The sequence below is a fragment of the Nesoenas mayeri genome (assembly GCF_963082525.1).
Source record: "Nesoenas mayeri genome assembly, chromosome: 15".
Taxonomy (NCBI): Eukaryota; Metazoa; Chordata; class Aves; order Columbiformes; family Columbidae; genus Nesoenas; species Nesoenas mayeri.
This window is the reverse complement of record NC_137559.1, coordinates 4,851,246-4,871,486: the sequence shown is the minus strand read 5'-3', so window position 1 is coordinate 4,871,486 and position 20,241 is coordinate 4,851,246. Positions and strand designations below refer to the sequence as shown.

Below are 20,241 nucleotides of genomic sequence, written 5' to 3'. Positions count from 1 at the left end.
CATGAGGCCATGGTGGAGATCCCCCCCAGCATCCCACCAGTAGGAGCCCACTCAACTCAGCCCTTCAGCTCCTGACCAGACATTTCCCACTAATTCCTTGAGTACCAAGCAAGCTAAATGCTGTATTTTTGCTGCAGAACCCAAGGACTTTGGATACAATGTGTAGGGAAACAAGGAACAGGTGACCCGTTCAGCCATGTCCCCATCAGGGTCATGCAGGGGCTGGACTGGGAAGCTGAAATGTCCGTTTTTCTGAGTGCATGGACCTGAGTTGACTCCAAACTCAATCTACGTGCACTAGACACGAGCTGGAGAAGCTGAGTTAGCAGAGTTGTGTTAATTACCCCCTGCACGGCTCCTCCCAAGCCTTTCCAAAGCTGCTGTGAGATGGGCCATCTGCTGCAACACGGCTCAAGAAATTAATTTGCTTAATCACACAGCACGCTCCTTACATTCCACTCAAAGCCGGTGACAGCGATTCCCCCGGCAGCGCCAGTCCCGGCCAGCCCGATGAAGAGCCCCGAGCCTTCGCTGCTGGCAAAGAGGGAGGCGCCGATCTGCGGAGGAGAAGAGGAGATGCTGCCGGTGCTCGAAGGGGGATGCTCGGCCACTGGCTCCCCGCGGCTCGGCACAGCTGTCGTGCCAGCTGGACCAGCTTTGGTGCTTCCCCAGCCAGCAGCGCAGCCCCGAGGGGATAACTCAATAAAAAGAGGTGGCAAAAATAACATCTGAAAGGGAGCAGCAGAGCACAGACCGCCCTGCCACTTCTAAAAGTAAAGTGTGGCTGAAGATACACCATGTGTGTGAGGGACAGGTACGTATTTTGCAGGAAAAACCCTTAACAGGCTCCAATCCAGGTTGCCATGAGACCCAGCAACCAGCGCTCTGGTGCATTCGGCTTGTCTGGACATCCTTGGTGGGTTTTGGATGGACTTCCTTGTCTTCAGGAGGATGAGGAGAAGCCACACACGTTGCTGCATTTGCCAGGGTGGCCACACACCCTGCCCAGAGGTGGCCCTGTGCAAGCAGCCAGTGCCAGGCATGGGAAGGACCTATGACCAGCTTGTCAAGATGATACAAAAAGGAGGGAAAAAAGAAACTTGGGGCACTCATGGCCTGTTGGAGCCACCAGGAGCACACGGGGCCAGTGGTGACAAATGTGTGACTCCAAGAACCCTCCTCCAAGTTCAGAGCAGCCTCTGAGAGGACCCGACAAGCCGGGTCAGCTCCAGCACCCTTACTGCAACAAGAAGAGAAACGCAGCTCGAAAAAGACGGATCCTGGCAGGAGGAGGTGCGCAGGGAGGGGGAAAGCAGGGACGCAGAAGAGGGAATGGTGTTGGATGTCCCTGTGCCGCCCAAGGTGTCACAAGAGGGACAGCTGTCTACTTACTGGCCACCATGCCATGTCTCTGCCAGCAAGGAAATAGCCGCTGACGGTGTTCCTGTTCACCCTGCATGAAGACTGGGAGGAGAAAAGATCAGCACGGAGCACCCTTCACCTCCAGACCCAGACAAGACACCGAGAACCCAGGAACTGAGTCTCCCAGACAAGAAGCCAAGAGACAGGAGACTCTGGATAATTAATGGGAGCTCTGCAACTCCAGCTTAATTACACAAAAGGGTGGCAGCACCCTGAGTACCTGGTGCCGTGAATAGCAAAGGAGGCTCGAGAAGGGGAGGATGCGCCCAACCAACCTCCATCCCACAGACAGGTTGGCTACTAAAGCCCAGCTTTGGCTAGGAGATTTCTGCAAGGCAGAGTAAATGACTTTGGAGATCCTTTGTCTGGAACTGCGGGTTCTGTTAGAGGCATTTGTCTCAACACCCTTTAATAGACAAGATTTGCTTGCACCCGAGGCCAGGGGAGAGGTTTGTGCCAGGGTTAATTCCACCTGTTTTTCAGGCTACTGGAGTCTTTCCATGGGGGCTTGGGGGTGGAGGGTTTGTAAAACAGAACAGCCAATAAAGCACAACACACAAAATACATAACAAATGCAAACTAAGTAACAGAGGGTTTCAAAAGGCAGAAAAGTCACCTCTGAAAATAAATCTATTCAAAAATGAAGGCAGAAAGGGAACAAGAGAAAATCCTCTTACCCATATTCCCACCGCAACGTTCAAGGAAAAATAAACCACCACGACAACAAGGTCGGCAACGCTGAACTGCTGCGTGGGGGCGAAGGCTCCAGCAGTGGAATTGTCCTCCATTCTTCCTCTGCCTCCTTCCTCATCCTCAGCCTCACGCGGTCACCGAATCAGTAACTCGTTAGCGGCCGAGGGCATTTATCATTAAACAAGGCGGCAGGAGCTCGCTATGGGCAGCACCACCTGATTTTGGTGTGTCACAAACTAGCATCTCCTTAATCCCCATTTCTCCGGGGTTTTCTGTTTCTTCTGCATTGATCTGGAAGAAGCTGCAGCTCCAGTTCAAGCTGCTCGGGGTTTTAAGGTGTTTCTGGGACGCAGACCCAGGGCACAGGCTCCCAGCAGCCTCTTGCCGCGGTGCCTTAACTCCAGATATTGCTGGATGAGAAACGACCAAGAGTTTTGTCTTCTACAAGCTGTAAAACCCAACTATTTTTCTTGCAGAACCGAAGTCTGGAAAGAATTTGCACGATCCTCTGTCTAGTTAATTACTGTAGAAACTGCTGAGCAAAGCAGAGATTTTTTTTAAGTGTTTATTACATATGAAGGATCCCAGAGAAACACCTCTAAGAATCGCTGGCACTTCTGGTGATCTGATGATTTTTGATTCTGGGAAAAGCACGTGGAGTTTTGGTAGCTCTGCTGTTACATGGTGTAATGGAAGGAGAATGAAAAATGCCCAAGTGAAGCCACACATTCTTCGCTCCCTTTTAACCGCTAGGAAAAGCCAAAGCACCAGCAGCTCAGTCTCACAACCGCAACTTATTCCCGAATTCTTGCGTCCAAATCAATACAACAATTGCACTGCACAAAACTGAGCAAAGTTGGGGATTTTCTACATGCTGAAGCGATGACCAAACACAGGAGTTGGGTGAATGTCCGAGGTGGAGCCTCAGCACCCAGCGAGGACGGAGCCGCAGAAACACTCACAGAAGAGCTGAAGCAATTCCTCCAAAGGTCAACATGAAACAAGTGGCAGGAAAACAACCTTTAAATTTAATGTTTTGGGGCGTTTAGCAATCCTGCAGTTTGCTGCTCTGGATGCTTGGCTGGCTCTTTGACAAGTGGCAGCACATTTTCTAACCATGTATTACAAGGTCTCACTAATATAATAAATACACCACAACTAACATGCCCATCACGGAGACAGGTCAGCGTGTTTCTCTTTGAAACAGCCGCTGACGTGCCCAGGAGCAGGTCCGCACACTTGCGAGAGGAACTGCAGTTCTCCCTCACTGCTCCGCTGGAATTTAACCTGCATTAACACATTTCGAGGACACAGAAGTGTTAATATGTCAGCTCGGTCTGTCTATTAACATCGCTGAACTGTTTAATAACCTACTGCCATGGAAGTATGCAACAGAATAATCTTACGAAATATAAGCTCACAACGCCTAAATCCTCATTAATTCCACCAGTTTTCTCTACAACAGATCAAGAGCTGCAAAGTTCCCAAGACTGAAGCTCAGAGGGTGGCAGCAAACAGGCCGTGCCACCCACACTGACCCAAGGATGGCTGGAAAAACAAACCTGAATGAGCTCTGCTGTGTTTTTTAGCTCATCCATCCATCCAGGCCAGGCCACAAACCTCAAAAAAACACATTTACCTGTGATGAGCTGATTCAGATTTTACCAGCTGGAACCTCTGCCTCCCAGAATATTCCCTGCTGTTCCGTGACATCCAGCCCTCCATTTGGCTCCCTCCACGTTCCCTGAAGTGAAGCAGCGTGCTGGACATGTGTTGGAATCATTAAATTACAACCGATCTGCAAACCTTTGCGACAGCACCTGCAACTGGCCAGGGAAAGGTTCTGGTTTGCTTTTTACAAGACTGCTCAGCAGCAGACAGAGAAATAAGTACCAGTACTAGGGAAAAGCGATCTCTGCTCCTCATTTGCAGGGGTTTCACTATAACAAGCAAAACGCGCATTATTCTCCTCACTGCCAAGAAGCCGGAATTCTGTTCATATTCCAAAGTAACACATTAGCGTAAAATATCAATTCACCTCTTGATTTCTTTCAGTAACATTAATATCTGCAAATCATTTTTAAGGGAATGCTTTAGAAGATGAGTGACTAGGACATGAACATTTTTAGAAAGCTCACACAAAACAAATCTTTATTCTTTGTCGCAGAAAATAAATACAGGTGCATATTTCATATGCTTTTCTATAAAAGCACTCCTACAAAATCACTGAACCGCATACGACACTACGACCTTTTTGGCTTTTAAAATGCAAATATTATACAGTCACTGAATTTTATTATCTTTTAAAGCACTTGTAGCAAGCAGCTTTGGAAAAGGAATGCTTAATTTAGAAGCCAAATTCTTGCCTCAAGTGTTTTGTGGGTTTTTTTCCATCAGGTATATAGTGCAACTAACCCAAAAGCAACTAGAACAGTTTTCTTGTAAAATCTTTATTCCACACCCACTCCCCCCACCCCAAAAACCCTGCAAAGGAAAAAAATAGCTCTTAAAAACTGTTCTACCTTGATACTTAAACCAAGAGGAAACAAAAAAGTGGCTCAACAGAAATATTAAGGTAAGCATGATGCTTCACAGCTCGTTATCTGTTCGCTTCCAGTTTGGCCCGGAGTGTTTATTTAGAATAAAAAGCATTAATCATCCAGTCCTATATTTCTGAAAAGGTACGACATGGACTCCCCGTTATGGATCCTGCGAATGGCTTCTGAAAGGATCATGCTGATATCCACAGTCTTGATCTTCGGGCACTGGAGTTTTTGTATTTCGTGTGGAATTGTGTTTGTAACAACCACCTACAGAAAGAAAAAAAAATGATCAGAAAGACGCAGCTCCGCTATGTTTTGCACGTCCTGCATCTGAACTGCAAACGGGAATGTCTACCCACCAGATCCTATGAAGCCACCGTTGCTGGTAAAAGAACAAGATTTTATGTTACTGTCAGGGTCAAAATCTTCAGAAGAGCCACGCGTTGCTATAGGATTGAACGTATCCATGGATACCAACGGCACCATCCTTCCCCCCTCTCGTTCTGCCACATGGGTTTAAAGGAAGGTACAAAAATATCCCCCACGCTGAGGGGAACTCTGTGAATATCAGCAGTCTGTCGGCTCATTCCTGCCCTAGTTTCCCATTGCTACAGTTTAAGGACACGTAGATGCTCCCATTCCAGCACACAGCTCCACAGTAAGGAAGCCTCAACCCAAAGACCTACCAGCTAAATTCTTAATGCCAACCTATTGTAAGAATTGAGTGAGGAACACATTTCTTGCTTAAAAAAGAAAAACAAAAAAACAAACCCCAAACCACTTATCAGAAATTCAGAATCCATGCTCACTTCATCAATTGCAGATTCCTCTATCAGCCTGGGAGCATCTGAGGACAGCAGGCCATGCGTGGCCATGACGAAGATCTTGTAAGCCCCCCGTTCCTTGAGTGTCTCGGCTGCAGCAAGAAAGCTGTCAACGTCATCTATGATGTCATCCTGTCCAAAGAAACAGAGCTGGTGAAGATTCACCCTGTCCTCAGACGGATCAACACGGCACACCCGACTGACAGCTCTTTCAAGTCTAACAGTTTACAGCCAACGCAAAATGAGATTTTTATTGATGCTGTTCTTCAGACACCCGAACTAGATGGTAAATGTGAAAGAGCAGAAAAGCGAAGTGTCTAAAACACGGCAACACCAAGCGGCAAAGGGTTTGCTCCGTGAGAGGAAGAGGGAAAAGACAAATGCCATTCATTCAAAAACCAAACTGCCAGAAAATGGTCCTTTTCCATGACAAGGCCAGAGATTACACCCTGCTTCAGAGAAACCATGAGACTGCATCATAGCTACTTCACTGTACTCAGAACAGAAACGTGGCGATTTTCCATGCTCTAAGGTATAAGCACCTAAAACTCCTCACCTTCAGGCAAGCACTTAAACAGAAATTTATATGGTCTGTTTGTAAAAACAAGGTTCAAATGCCACTTCTTCCAGCATGGATCACTTCATCATTCACGGTCAGCTTCATTAAGTGCACAGAATGCTGCCTCATGGTATAAAAAGTGCAGTATCAAAAGCCCACCATCAACCGAAGTTTAGTGGCTGATACAGTAAAAAAATCTACTTGATTTCTGCAACTTTAACATATTAAATATAATTTATCTAAAACTATGGCATCTGACTTACCACAATGATAGCTATTCTTCCTCCTACATCTCCAACAACTGTGATGGGTGGTTTTTCCTTGGGAATCAGCACTGATCGATGGCAAATTTTTTTAGAGAGGTAGAAAGAAGAAACAAAGAGAAAGTTTATACAATTTACTTGAAGTGTGGAAATGCCAACTTTGGCTGGGTTATAGAGAGAAGTGAAGCAACAATGATTTCAACCATCACAGCATTACTGGGGAAAAACAGCAGGATTTTAACACAAGATTTTTTTTTTAAGCTTTGTCAGAATATTAACTACATTTATTTACACCCAAATTCTTAATCAATTTAATTAATTCTTAATTTTAATACAGAGAATAGAGTGGCTTACAGGCACATCCACTACCGTACTGAGATCCAAACTAGGTTTAAGCCATGAAGTTTTGCTGGTGCAGCTATAGATCACATCCACATTCAGCAAGGTTATTCTGTCAAGGCCCACGAAATTATCCAGCTACACACAAAACCAGTGTCGGCCCAGCTTATTAGCTCTGTGCCCCAGAAAAATTCCAACAGGAAACGTAAATGGCAGAAAAAGCGTGGCCTCTCTGCCAGGAGCTTTTCTGATGAGCTGTAATGACCCAGCCCCTCCTACGCAGGGACAGACCTTACATCACGGACAAAGAGCATCAAAAAGGAATCTTTCTCCCCTTCTACTACGAAAAAGGTTCTATTCCTTCCCCCTAAAGAACAACTCCCTTTTGACGGTCCATCCCATCTCCCAAAACCATAAAAACCCCACAGGTGAAGGCTTTCACACACAAACTTACTTACTGGGTATCTCCAAACTGGGATGAATAGCAGCTACATTTTTGGCCGTGGGTGGCGAGTGTCGACCATCCACCATGTCAGACTCAGCATCTTGAGCTTCCCCATGAATCACAGCAATTCCCAACCGTAACCGCTCAGCAAATGACTGTGCCCTGTAGGGAAAGGGTTAAAAAACAGAAATACATTCAATTTAAAAGAGTTCATATACTTGCAATCCTAATCTATTTCCATTTTATTTCTTAAGTTTCGGAGTGAAATGATCCTAAAATTTTAGGAAAATACATAGAAGAAACCACTCTCCCATTAGCATCTTGTTTTCACCAGGCTTGTGAGAGTGAGAATAACCTTAAAAGTATCCAAACAGACCTTGAAGCAACAGGACAAATGCTGCAAGTCACGTAATTCTGTTCACTCCCTTCTGTTTTTCCCAACAGTCAGAAACACATTTCCTAGTCTTCAGCATTCCTGAGATACAATGCTTTACCAGGTCTCATCCAACAGTAACCAAGAATAATCTAAATGACCAGATTATCTGTATGTAATAGGAAAAAAAAAAATACTCACATGAAAACATAAAAAAGTGTTTACCTCTTTATTTTTAGCAATATGTGTGCTAAATAAAGACAATATCCCTGACCTTCTGACACATAACCTTGGGTATCTTATAGAAAAGAGCATCCAGGTGTCCATTTTGCCTGACAAACTACTCTTTGAAGTTAAACAGCCTGGATTTTTACATGCTTAACAAAAGTTCCTTCACCTTCACCATGCTGTATTTCTTCAAATGAGAAATTTCTGTAAAATAGTGTAAGGTTAGCTGGGGGAATGGGGAAAGCAGAGAGTCACAAGAACAGGGATTTCACAGACAGTGCTTGTATCCCAGGTGCTGGAAGCAGCACGTGAAAATGAGCAGATTCACCTCACCCCACACACCCGAAAGTTCAGTATTCAGCCTAAGGCAGTGACCTCGTCTCCTTCTGGTCAAAGGGAGAGTGGCGTGTCCAGAGTGAGTCACTTTGTTCTAACACTGGCATCTAAGACCTATGGCCTGAATCACCTCCTTTGCACTTAAGCCTTGTTTCACTATGCAAACAACTCGAAGTCCAGAGAATAATTAGCCCAGTTAATTAAAAATGAAGAATCTTCTGCCCTGTGGTTATCATACAGTTAAGATTTTTTTTCAAGTAGTTAACTACAGATAAATTATGATTCCAAACATTAAGAGCCATGACTTAGAAAGCATAATCCTATCAATGAAAACATAATAATTACTTTAAAATGCAATATTAAACTGAAGAAATTTCAAAGAAACAGTAAAATGATTTATTCATCTTCCAATACGCTCAGAAACTACAGATACCTTCTGAACTCCATCAAGCAAAGGTTCTCTTCCACAAGTACATGTTCACCTGAAAAGTGTTCTCCTTCATTAGGCTGAAGAATTCAATCACCCTTTTCCAAATACAGTGTGCCTGCCCAAATACTGCTCCTAAACACTCACATGTACACGTGAAGCTGAACACCACAGCTCAGGGATCTTCACCTCCACAAATAGGTTACAGGTAAAACTTATCTGTCTGATCAGTTAAAGGTATGTGTAGACTGTTTGCTGGCATGTAGAATTACCTGACAAGCATAAAAATGCTTCAGCAAATGTCTGCCTATTCCTAAGAGGCAATGCTGACACCAAATGAGAGAAAATGTCAAAGACAAGAAAATGTAACATAACTGGCCAAAACAAAGGAAATCGCATAAAAAGTACTGCTGGAAATCAAAGATGACAAAAAAAATCATTCCCCTTGCTACACTTCTACAAATTAAAGCATTTCTGATCTGCTACATAAAATAATAAAACCTTTCTTACGAAGAGCATCATGGTTCCTTGGCATGGAAGTCTAGATAACTTTTCAAACTGTTGGGCACCACAGCAAATAAAGGATCTCTTCAACCATCACCCAAGTCTTACACCACCTGCTGAGAGCAGTGTAATTCCAGAGAGTTTAGGAACAGTCAACCAAAAAGCTTCACAGATTAAGAACAGTCGTTCGGCCAACAAGGGCTTCACAATCAAAATAATCTCAAACATCAAATTCTGTTTCACCACTCTAGATTGTAAACCACCTGTATTTAGGATCCGATCAACCATGTTCTAAGTGATGACCAGATTAAGCAATTACTTTGGATTAATGGCATTATACTTCCAGCCATTTTTCTCCATTTACAGCAGGAAATTTATAATGTAAATGCACACAAACAGAATATGATTAAATGCCTTCTTCATGCTAAGCACTGTATTGCTTTACCTCATCCTTTTGTTTCTATGGGTTTTTTTAACTCTTAGGGTTTAGCAATGATGTAAAAACTACACATCTGACAAAACGGAAGTGGTCGGGATTTGAAGGTTGCATCTTCTAATTATTGGACATATGTCCTTCCCTTGATCCTAAAAACAAAATCACAAGAGAGATTTCCTGCTCTAACACAAGAGAGCAGATCTTACCCACCTCTTTGCAGACGCAGGTGATTTGGCCACAATTACAGCATTCCTGTAGTCTGGTATCTGTAGTAAATAACAGATAGCAATGTCTACTTCATATCTTTAGACAATATTAAACTCAGTAAGAATTAGAGAACTCTATTTTGCCCGAAGAATTTTAAGCATTGAACATTTTACCTAACATAAGAAAGCAACCTCAAGAATGCACGGTACAGGATCAGAGTTCACAGCTCAGTAAAAACAGGTATTCAGAAAATGCAAGTTTTAGCTTAAAACTGTATGTTAACGTCCTGGTTTTGTTAAACCTTGACAGTTTCATAAACACCATGTAATTTTACAGATTACACAAAACTAACTGCTTTAGAAGAACATCAGGGCCACATGGACAAGTGCTAAAAGAAACAGGAAACCCTCAAAATTAAAGCTTCATGTTCAACTTAGTGTCTCGTGCATGCACCTAGAAGTCTTTAATCACTTGCAAACACAGCATTTCATCTATTTCCTAGTCTTAAGGTTGTTTTTCAGAGTATATAAGAAGTAATGCTTCTCCATCACATCACACTGACTCTTTATATGGACCATCAAAACAGATAAAAATTCCACATCCACTGCACTGATCCTGGAGCCACAGTCTGATATTGCTGCAAACTGTCTTCTGTGCAGATCAGCACCAGAGGATGCTGCTGCAAATGCTGACAGCAGCAAAGTGGGGAGGTCAAGACCTCTGGGTTTCATTTCCAGGCCTGATGGGGACATCAGTCACTCCTCACAAGCACCATTTACTCCAAAGTTTGCTGCTCCTGCCCTGCCCCATCCTCATACTGGCTTTTCAGTCTGGACTCCTCCTTTCTGTTTAAGCAGCGTTTTAGTCCCCAACTGTCAAGTTTCTTATCCTCATCTCTGTTTTCCCTGCGAACAGCGACTCCGCATCAGACTTGTCTTTAGTTGCCCATAATTTCTCAAGCACCATTCACATCTCCAGCCCTCTTTTCCAAAAGCAGCCTGTGCTCCCTGTAATATCTTGCTTTATGCCCTTCCCCTGCAAACTCAGCGTTTTCCTTCACTGTGCCACCATGGGACCATCTGTCTGTCAGGGAGAGCAGCTTACAGAGATGGTCTGTGCTTCTACCCGTTGCCATAACCATAGCCACTGCCACTCTCAGCTGCAAAGTCCAATCCTCAGAATCCCAGTGTTAAGGGACAAAGACCGTTCACTAAATACCTGCAAATTAATGTTACAGTTGTAATTTCACAAATCTGGGGGGACAGTACCCTGACATGCAGTCCATCACCTTGCTGTCAGATGTTAAATATCAGTTCCAAAGCACAGAAATACTTGGGGTTTTTTTCAAACACAAGCAAGGTAAGTTCTTCCACAATCTTATCCTCAAATGCACTATACAAACCACACTCACTGAGTATTTCCAAAAGCACTCTACCTGAAATAGGCATGGAAAATAAATAATTAAGTTCTGAACATGGATATATGCCTAACCAACCAAAAACAAGCTTTTCTGAGGACATGTCAAGCAACACCGACAAGCCACAATGCTGCTAACTCCACCTACAACACTGGGAATTCAGCATGCTCTGTCCTTTATAAAAACTGAAGTTATACAACAGGCTATAAAGATTAACATGATGGAAGGTATGGACAAGGCAGGACCTGTCACTTGATATAATACAGGCTTTGATCTTGTTCAGACATCATTGCCTCATTTTTCCCCTGCCAAATTAACAAATTTGTTCTCAGCTCTTTAAAAATGAAGTCAGAAAGCCGGAAACGTAATCCAAAAGCTAGTGAAGACATCAACAATGTCTTGTAACAAAGAGCTACATCACTTTGAGATTAACATGTATGCACAGGAAACAGAGAAGACACTAAGTACTGAACACTTGCTAAGCATACAAAAGAAAATCATCAAATTATTTTTATACCACATTAATTTCACTGACTGGACTGTCTTCATCCCAGAACACCAAGTAACTCTCTTCGCACCTATGCATAAATTCCGGACAATGAACAACTACAAGCCCTTGTCCTCTTGACTTTCAGTCAAATGCATTTTAAGTGACCTCCATTCTTACCAAGCTGGACTCTATTTCACGCTATTCAATATATCCATCAACCCCCATTTGAAACATTTTTAATGCTTGGGGACTCACAGTGCAGGATACACAGCAAGCTGCTGCCACTGTGAGCATGACAAGAATGGTAAATTCTTCCTGAGCAGCACTGGATCAAACTTTTAAGAAAAGGTACTATAAATGACCTGGCTGGTAAAGGTACTTGCTCACGTAGATCCCATGTAATGAGATACACTCAGTCAACTCAAGCCTTAGCCAAGTCATCTCATGGACAATGAGATGAAGAAATGAAAAACTGGAAGTATCTTTTAGGACCTTTCTACACATACTTCAGCAGATCTCTATAAACATTCGTTTATCAGACTGCACAGCAGAACTAGGCTCCAAGCTGCACCAATTCTTTGTAAAGCATTGAGAGCTCATGGATCAAAATGTTCTTCAATACTAAACCAGGAACATCATCTTGTTAGCGACCATAATCCATATGTTCAAGCAACATACCAAGGCACAACTTGTCTTGTGTCTGAATATTTGGTTTTCCACTTTTTTTTGAACTTACAAAGTGATTACAGTGTGCAATACTTCTCTCCTGGTATACGAGATGAATGACTGTGGTAAAGCCAGAACCTGGAGTTTTGTTCTATCATCTCCTTTGACTCTAACATCAAATTAAATTATCATAGATCAAATGGTAACTGATTCCCCAAACAGATTTTAACACTGTGATAACAAAATCATATGGTTTTTTTGTTGTTGTTGCTGGTTTTAAATTGAGGCATTCATCTCTCTATAAAAAGAAATAGCTTGGATTCAAAAGTAAGAGTGAGCTAAACCTTTTCTTTCACCAACAAGAAAGCATTTGCATTATTCCAAATTACCATTAGTCAGAAGCATAATATATCTTTACCTACAATTATCATTTGCACAATTTGTATATATGAATCTACCAGCAGTGCTTCTCAAAGCACTTATAAAAGTAAGATGGAGAAACAGACCCACAGAACCTGAGAAATTAAGCTCCTCAAGTCATGACATGCTGAACAAACAGCAGGTGAACATTTCCACACCAGAAGTCATCCGTTCTTACGTTCAGAGTGTGATCGACAGGCCCTCTCATAGTTTACAACTTGACTTCCGAAGTGTTTCCATAATGCACTATAAATTACACCTACACATGCAGTCCATCCTGCAAATGTCAAGGAAATGGAAACAGGAATGGAAGAGGATATCAAGAGCAAGATAATTCTCATTTTTTTTAAACTACTACTTAGGGAAATACATCTAAGAAGACAGAACAGCATCTCTGCATGGGTAAGAAAATGCCAGCTCTTCACGAAAGCAAATTTTAAACCTGTGGGAAGAAAAGAATAAACTGCTCCAACACCAATCCCTGCCCCAATATGACCCTTCCCACTTTAAAATTCTGCATGACAAGTTTGTATTTTCAGAGGAATTTGTTTCAGAAGCCCTGAGTCATGACAAAAAATGATTTTAAAAAGCAACTGTAATAGCAGGCCTTCCTCACCTCTTCTTGAATGTACTGTAGTAAAAATGGAGATGCCCTCAAGTTATCAACTGGAATATTGAAGAAGCCCTGTATTTCCTTCTGATGTAAATCCATGGTAATAAGATGAGTTAGCCCTTTAATAAAAAAATAGAAAGATATACAGAGAAGCACATCAAGAAAAGAGAGAACAGACATACTCTTTATTTCTCTAGTAAGTTTAACTGAAGTTTGTCCAGAACACAAATACTACACTTAAACTATATAGCATATTCACTCTTTAAGTACACCAGCATTAACATGTTTTGAGATTTCTACTGTCCTTTTAAAAAAGAACCTCGGAACACTCTACATAATTGGCTCAGTAGTGCCACACTGAGGCAGGCAAGATCTTTCTTCATGCAACACATGACAAAATGGAAGCACTAAAAAGATAAACTGCCCTGTGCCACACAACAAGACCCCAGCAGCAAACATCAGAGTTCTGAACTCCTGAAAAAAGGACCCAAATCCTAATAATCAAAACACTTCTGTTAAAATAAGAAACCAGATCTCACTGGGTTCACTGTAACTGCTTGTTTTTCCCAGAGACAGGAGCAAAAAGAAAGCAGCAGAAAACATGTGGAAGGCTGTGAAAATGAATTCTCATTCTCCCACATCATCTCAAATGTAAAGGACAAAGTGTATTAAGCTCAAAGGTAAAAAACAGGCTAGAACTGACAAGACACAACTGTTTGAGAGTGTTAGAAAAGCAAAGAACAATATTAGGAGGGAAGGATACCACAGCCCAAAGAAGCAGAGTCCAGCAGACTCATTCTGCCAGCTCAGCAGGACACAATGTAAAATGACTGTTAAAGGTCTGGGGTTTTTCTATGAACATTTGGAAACATTTCTAATTACATCCCCCTTTCCATATAGGTTTTAAACTCAGGAAGCACTTGGCAGTTATTTTTCAAAGTGTGCACAGACCTCTCTCAACCTGAAAGTTGAGAACAGGAGCCCGCATCGCCCTGATTATTTCCTAACAACCTGCATTCTTACCAGCTTTGCACATCATGGAAGCCAGTAATTTACAGACAATGGAGCCCCTTTTCCTCATCTTGCACTGTTTGCTGTACGGGAAGTAAGGAATCACTCCAATAATGCTTTTGGCACAGGAGGTTTTACAGGCGTACACCATGATCAGGAGTTCCATAATCGTAGTGTTCACATCCCTGGAACGAGAAGCATCTAGTTCTGTATCTCATGATTACAACCCCTGTATTCAACACAATATCTGTATGAGCTCCAGGGCAGCAGAGAGGATGGTGACTGATCTTCTCTAAGAATCCAGCTGTGCACCTCAAGACAGCAAGTGCCCTGAACCCAGCATCTGAATTCTTCACTAAAATTACACTTCAGTATTTTTTTTTGCTTAGCTATTTTGGGCAATTAAGCAGTTTTTGTTACACCATTTTCACGCTTTGGTAATATAGCACGTTGCTGTAACAAAGTAGCCCATAATTTATCTCCAACATCTTTCTATTGTGCACAAAACAATATATACATATATATATTTTATATATATCGATAAGCTTTAAAAAAAAAAGTTTCAGACTTTACAACATATTCCTCTATTGTTCAAGCCAACAGCAGGCTAAATATTTAACAATTACCATCTATTTTCTGTTCTAAATCAAGATTGGGATGGTATCTTTTTAGATGAGAAGTAGTCATCAACTAAGAGACCTACTACTTCTGTTGCCGTTAAGAAAAAAGTCTTAGCATTTGTAAAGGTCTTTTCACATTAAAAAAAGTTGTTTTCTGATTCATGGGACACATTGCCCAGGAAATGCTCCTCCTACATTTAGAACTTTGTAATGGTGCTGGAGACAGGGTAGCTGAAAAGGGAAGAATTTAAACAGAATGACATAAGCAGAAGAACGCACTTAGCAAAAGAATGCAGAGACCCAGGGCAAAGTTTCATTAACATATTCACTGAAAATTAAAATAGAAGTTAGCTTATACTGAAGTTTTCTTCGTGCATGTATTAAAAAATATATATATCTATATAAATATATATAAAAATCCCACCAAGTGAAGCATCTACCTAGTCAATTTAAGCTTATTATGCTGTATCATATACATAAAATGCAAAGAAAACCTAAAACAGAAGCAGTCCTATGGACAGGCCATGTCAAAATGCTATCACACCATCTTTAAACAGTTACTCACTTTGAAACTGTTTGGATGATAAAAACATCCTTTCCTCTCACAGACTCCTGAATCTGCACTCTTGTTTCTGCCAAGAAGAGAAATATGTAATATTTGCAATAGCAAAACTCAGAGTCTAAGACAAGGGCAGCCAATATATGCACATCATAGTAAAGTTTCTAGTTTTGCCTCTTACTTACCTCTGTTTGGCTCCTGATAAACCAGAACCTTCCCCATCTCAACTCCTAAGCGCCTGTAGGAGCAGAAAAAAGAAAACCAGAAAATATGGGAAAATGAACGGCAAAACAAATGCAAAGTCCGTATAATGCAATAGTTAGTGAAAAGGCCATATTTCACAGGAGAAAAGAAAATCCCAAACCAGAAAGCCAGGAGTTATAGTGGAAATCTCTTAATAAGGCACCTACAATTTCCAGAAGCTGCACTGCAGACTAAGCTGAACGCAGTTTTCAAGTCAAGCTCATAAGAACAAGCAACAGAAAATAATAAAAAGAATAATGCTTGATTACTAAATTATGTTAACAATTTCTAATTTTTAATGTGTATTTGTATACATGTTGTATATACGTTGCCATACGTACTTATATACCCATGGCAACATAAACATGCACAGTGCTTAAGAGATCACTTTTAAAACATTCTTCTTTACAGAAAAAATCCCAAGGTAAAGTGACTAGGAAATACTAGTGAGCTCTATTTGACGAATAATAGAAGACTGATGTCTGCTTTTAATTCACGTCAGCGTTGGCACAAACTCCCATCACTACAAAAAGGAGACAATCATGTGCTGGGCACATACACCCAAGTCCTTGCAATGTGTAACTCCAGCTCATTTGTAATCTCCTTTCTGCTCCCGTCTCTAACTTTGGGTACATTGGCATCAGGGAGAAAACCAGCACGCATAATACTCTTGATAACGTTATGGATCCTAATGCTGCTATAGTAGGATGGTAAAAATTTTCTTACGTCATGAAAGTTCTATTGAAGCTACTCATGCATTTGAAGCTAAATAAATGTCCTCATCTAAAATATGCAGTGAGCAGGATGGATGCAGCTTTGCCATCTATGAAAACTCTGCTACAAGAACATTATGAAAACTTCTGCTGTGATTATTTAATGCTCTCCAAACATTCATTTTCTCATGTGTTTTCTACAACATACCACAGCTAATCGCAACCCGCCATTGATCAATTTAAATGCAAGTTATTTTCTTTGTTATTGATCTGCTGAAATATGCTGCGCAATACAGTACACTAGATGCTCTTCCTAACCCTGGCAGCTCTCCTGTGCAACTTTCCTTAAACAGATAAATCAGTCTTCGGTAAAATAAATCATATCATAGCACCACCAAGATAAGCTAAACTGCCCTGCAGGAGATTTTACTTACTCAGCAATCCTCTTCGATAGTTCCATGCATGACGAATTGGAATTAGCTGAAAACAGCACCAGTCCACCCTTGGTTATATTCATGACGGCCCCAATTTCAGTTGATAGCACACAAAACATCAAACCTCAGTTGTTTTTCCACTTCTAAAAGGCTGCAAAAGATTAAAAGTCTGTTGAAATTTTAACTTTAAAAACAAAAAAGAAACAAATTTTACCTGTTTAGAATTTTTTATTTATTTTTTAGTTTCCCATAAGCCTCTATTTTCCAGCATCCTTAATACATTATCACCACTTTAACAGTACCAGGAAAATATCCCCACAGACACTGTGACCCACAAGCCATATCGTTACCCACTGAGCTCAGTGTACCCAAGGAGATGGCACAAGGAATGGGGCTTCACCCTGCCTTGCTTTCCTTTTCTCCTGACCCAAAATTTACAAACCCTCCAGCAGAATGCTGCCCTGGAGGCCTCCAAAGATCCCCACAGACAACCTCCTCACTTCAACAGGTTTGGTTTTTTTCTTTTTTAAAATGTTATCCTCAGGCTATCATCTAGTAGCACGGAATCTCTTTTGCATGCACTTGTCCAGTTCGTTTTCCAGAACTACCAGGCAGAGGTAGAACAGAGCTGAACAGAGCTCCTGGGCCCTGGCTTCCTGCTAATTTGGCTACAAGAGTCTACTTCCATAGCTGCATATCTTTCCATCACTTTGCCATGACTTATAAACTTACAAATAAGGATGAAATGTAAGGAAGAGTTCAACAGAGGCGGTAGTTGTAAATAATGAGCTCTTGCACAATGCATCCACTTGGTGAAGCAGCTGTCATTCTTTGATACTAATATTTCTCCTACAAAACAGGAGAAAAATATCAAGAGGAAATCTATACTATTTTTTTTCCAAATAAAGGCACAAACCACTAATCCTGCCAATGATTTAATGGGATTCCATCTTCACACCTTTTATATTTATTTGTAACATCACATTTTCATTACTTCTTCTAATATAACATTTTGTTCAAATAAAAAAAATAAAAATCACATCCACTAGCAGCCACCAACGGACCAAAGCAGCATTCAACTCAGAAAGTCCCAAGCTATTGCACTTTGCTTCTGCTATGTACACAGACCAATCCCTCATCATCCATTTTGGCATTACATAGGGGACAGAAAATATCAAATACAAGTGGCATAATTCAAAACAAAGTAAATAGAAGTTATGACAAATCAGTAACTTCTTTTCCAGCAAACATCTCCCTGCTAAGAAACATAATTATCTAATAGTCACACATAATTTGTTCTGAAAAACTGATGGCGTATCAACTATTATGTACTCCAAAACAGCATGTAAGAGAAAAACAACAGCTTTCATACTTAGAGAACAGCTGGCTAGCTCTATAAAGAAATTCATTTGGCCCACTTTACAAGAACACGTACTCTTGCTCAGTTTGACCTTGTTGAGAAACTGTACCTGATTAATTCTCAAGTAAGAGTCAAAGTCAAGTCAGGAGCTTGGCAAAGCACCTGTGCTATGCCCAGTTGTTGTGAATAAAAACCCACCTGTCATCAAAACTTCCAAGCTGTGCAGAAAGCATAAATAGTGACAATTTCAGCAACAGAATTTGAACACCTAGATGTTCTGACCCCACTAGAACCTGGTGTGCCCCACTATCCCACCAAAGCAGGACCCCATCCATCATAGCTTTTGCTTTCAGGTGAGAGCATAAAAAAAAATAATCCTAGGAGGCAATATGGTTAGACATCCAGTCTAAAGCTCAGCTATATCCCTCCCAAACTAAGTACCAAACAATTTCAGGAGAATTTAAAATCTGTTTCTTAGGTAGCGTTCCTTTGTTCTGCTGCAACTTACTCTCTGTAACTCCCAGCTGTTAACTAATGGCCATCACCATAAAATATTCATAACAGTGTTAGAGATACAGCTGAAACCTGAAGTGAGCATGTATGAGAAATGCTTTCAGGTCTCAGAACACCACCTGAAAAGATCCAGCTTGTGCAATTAGATGGGAACAACATGAAGACAACTTTCAATGTTACTAAAAATATTTGCATGGTGTTTTGAAGACTGTATTTTCCAGTTATGTTACCTTTCTTTGTTCAATGGATTAGGGAAATGAGAGTTAAGAGATCTGCTCAAAGACAAGTGTTGTTGGCTCCTGATTATTGCTCAGGGTGCATTTCACACCACCATAAGTTACTGACATATTCACAAGAAATGCTGAACATAGTTCTTCATATAACCATAGGTCAAGGACTTTCTTGAGGATGTATTTCAGCAACAAGTGGGCTACAGTGTGTAGGGGGGAAAGTTGCATTCGTGGAGTAATACTGATGTATCATCCAGGTGTTGGAATGAGAGCAAACTCTCAAAACTTTATTAGATGTGTAAAGATATGACTCCATAAGGGTACGAAGAACCATAACCCCCTGACTTGAGGTGGACAGGTCTTGCAAGCCCGCATCAGATTTGGGAGAACACATGCATCATGGTACAGGCTACAGCCCACAAATTCCTACCCTTTCTTCCAGGCTGCACACAATTACACAGACATCACGATAAACATGAGAATTACCAGACTTGGTACATTTACACCCTACACCCACTGGTTTTACACCTCCATAAACTGAGCATGTCCACACTGAAAGCAAGAGATGCAGGAATAACTGTATGGGATCATCATGGTACTAAAGAATTGCTCTCCCCAGGGGCTGGAAGGAAACTGAGCCCTCTCACCCATCACCCCAGGCAGACTTCCCCTGGCCCAGAAGGTCCCTCCACACTAATCACCCCCTGGGCTAAACACAGAGGGTCGACCCTTGCACCCCACACCTCCCTACAGGTCCTCCTGGTGGGTCACACACGCCCTGGGAGGGGGAAGCTCACCCAGGCACCCCGGGACACCTGAGGATCCCGTCCCTCCCCTCAGGGCAGCGCCCCGGCCGCGCCGCAGCCCCAGCCCGGGACACAGCGAGCCGCTCTTCACCTGTGGGGCTGGCGAGGAGCCCCCGGCAGCCCCGGGAACGGGTCACCCAGGAGATGGGCCCCCCCTCGCAGGGCCCCTGAGGGGAGAGCGGCGAAGCCCCCTCCTCAGGCGGCGGAACCATGTGTGGGGATGAAGAGAGAGCGCTGGGGATGTCCTGCCCTCACACAGCCGGCTGAAGTGGGCTGAGCCGGGCGGGATGCCCCTTTCTGAAGGCCTTACCTGCCGGCTCCGGCTTCCCGGGCCCAGGGAGAAGGCAGCCCGGCCGGAGGGGAGGGGGGGAGGCAGAGGCAGCGCCGAAGCTCAGCCCCTCCGGTTGTCCGAGAGCAAGATGGCGGCGCCCGCGAGGGAGGGCGCGGACAGGAGCGCGCGGGAGGGGCGGGCGCCAGGCGACGCCCTCCTCCCCCTTCCTTCCCGCCGCTGCTTCGCGGAGCCGCCGCCGGCGCCATCTTGTCCCCT

At 42.5% G+C, this 20,241-nt stretch overlaps 2 protein-coding genes across 2 annotated transcripts in view; both read right to left on the bottom strand.

Annotated features, from left to right (window-relative positions):
• Positions 1-2,210, bottom strand: part of SLC5A10 (solute carrier family 5 member 10) — a gene marked incomplete at both ends in the record, with an annotated part of 38,319 nt that extends 36,109 nt beyond the window's left edge. Inside the window, 3 exons of the mRNA XM_080353919.1 lie at positions 453-557; positions 1,393-1,464; positions 2,100-2,210. Coding sequence (XP_080210045.1) covers positions 453-557; positions 1,393-1,464; positions 2,100-2,210 — 288 coding nt within the window. The remainder of the gene's footprint in view (positions 1-452; positions 558-1,392; positions 1,465-2,099) is intronic.
• A 2,448-nt stretch (positions 2,211-4,658) lies between these two features.
• On the bottom strand, positions 4,659-20,087 carry PRPSAP2 (phosphoribosyl pyrophosphate synthetase associated protein 2). The gene is made up of 11 exons (XM_080353887.1): positions 20,005-20,087; positions 16,786-16,936; positions 15,581-15,633; positions 15,402-15,468; positions 14,229-14,401; positions 13,209-13,324; positions 9,603-9,658; positions 7,102-7,250; positions 6,305-6,375; positions 5,468-5,614; positions 4,659-4,925 (listed from the first exon to the last, which is right to left on the bottom strand). Exons 2-11 carry the CDS (start codon positions 16,902-16,904, stop codon positions 4,767-4,769), a joined length of 1,110 nt encoding a protein of 369 aa, XP_080210013.1. The 5' UTR covers positions 16,905-16,936; positions 20,005-20,087; the 3' UTR covers positions 4,659-4,766.
• Positions 20,088-20,241: the final 154 nt, after the last annotated feature.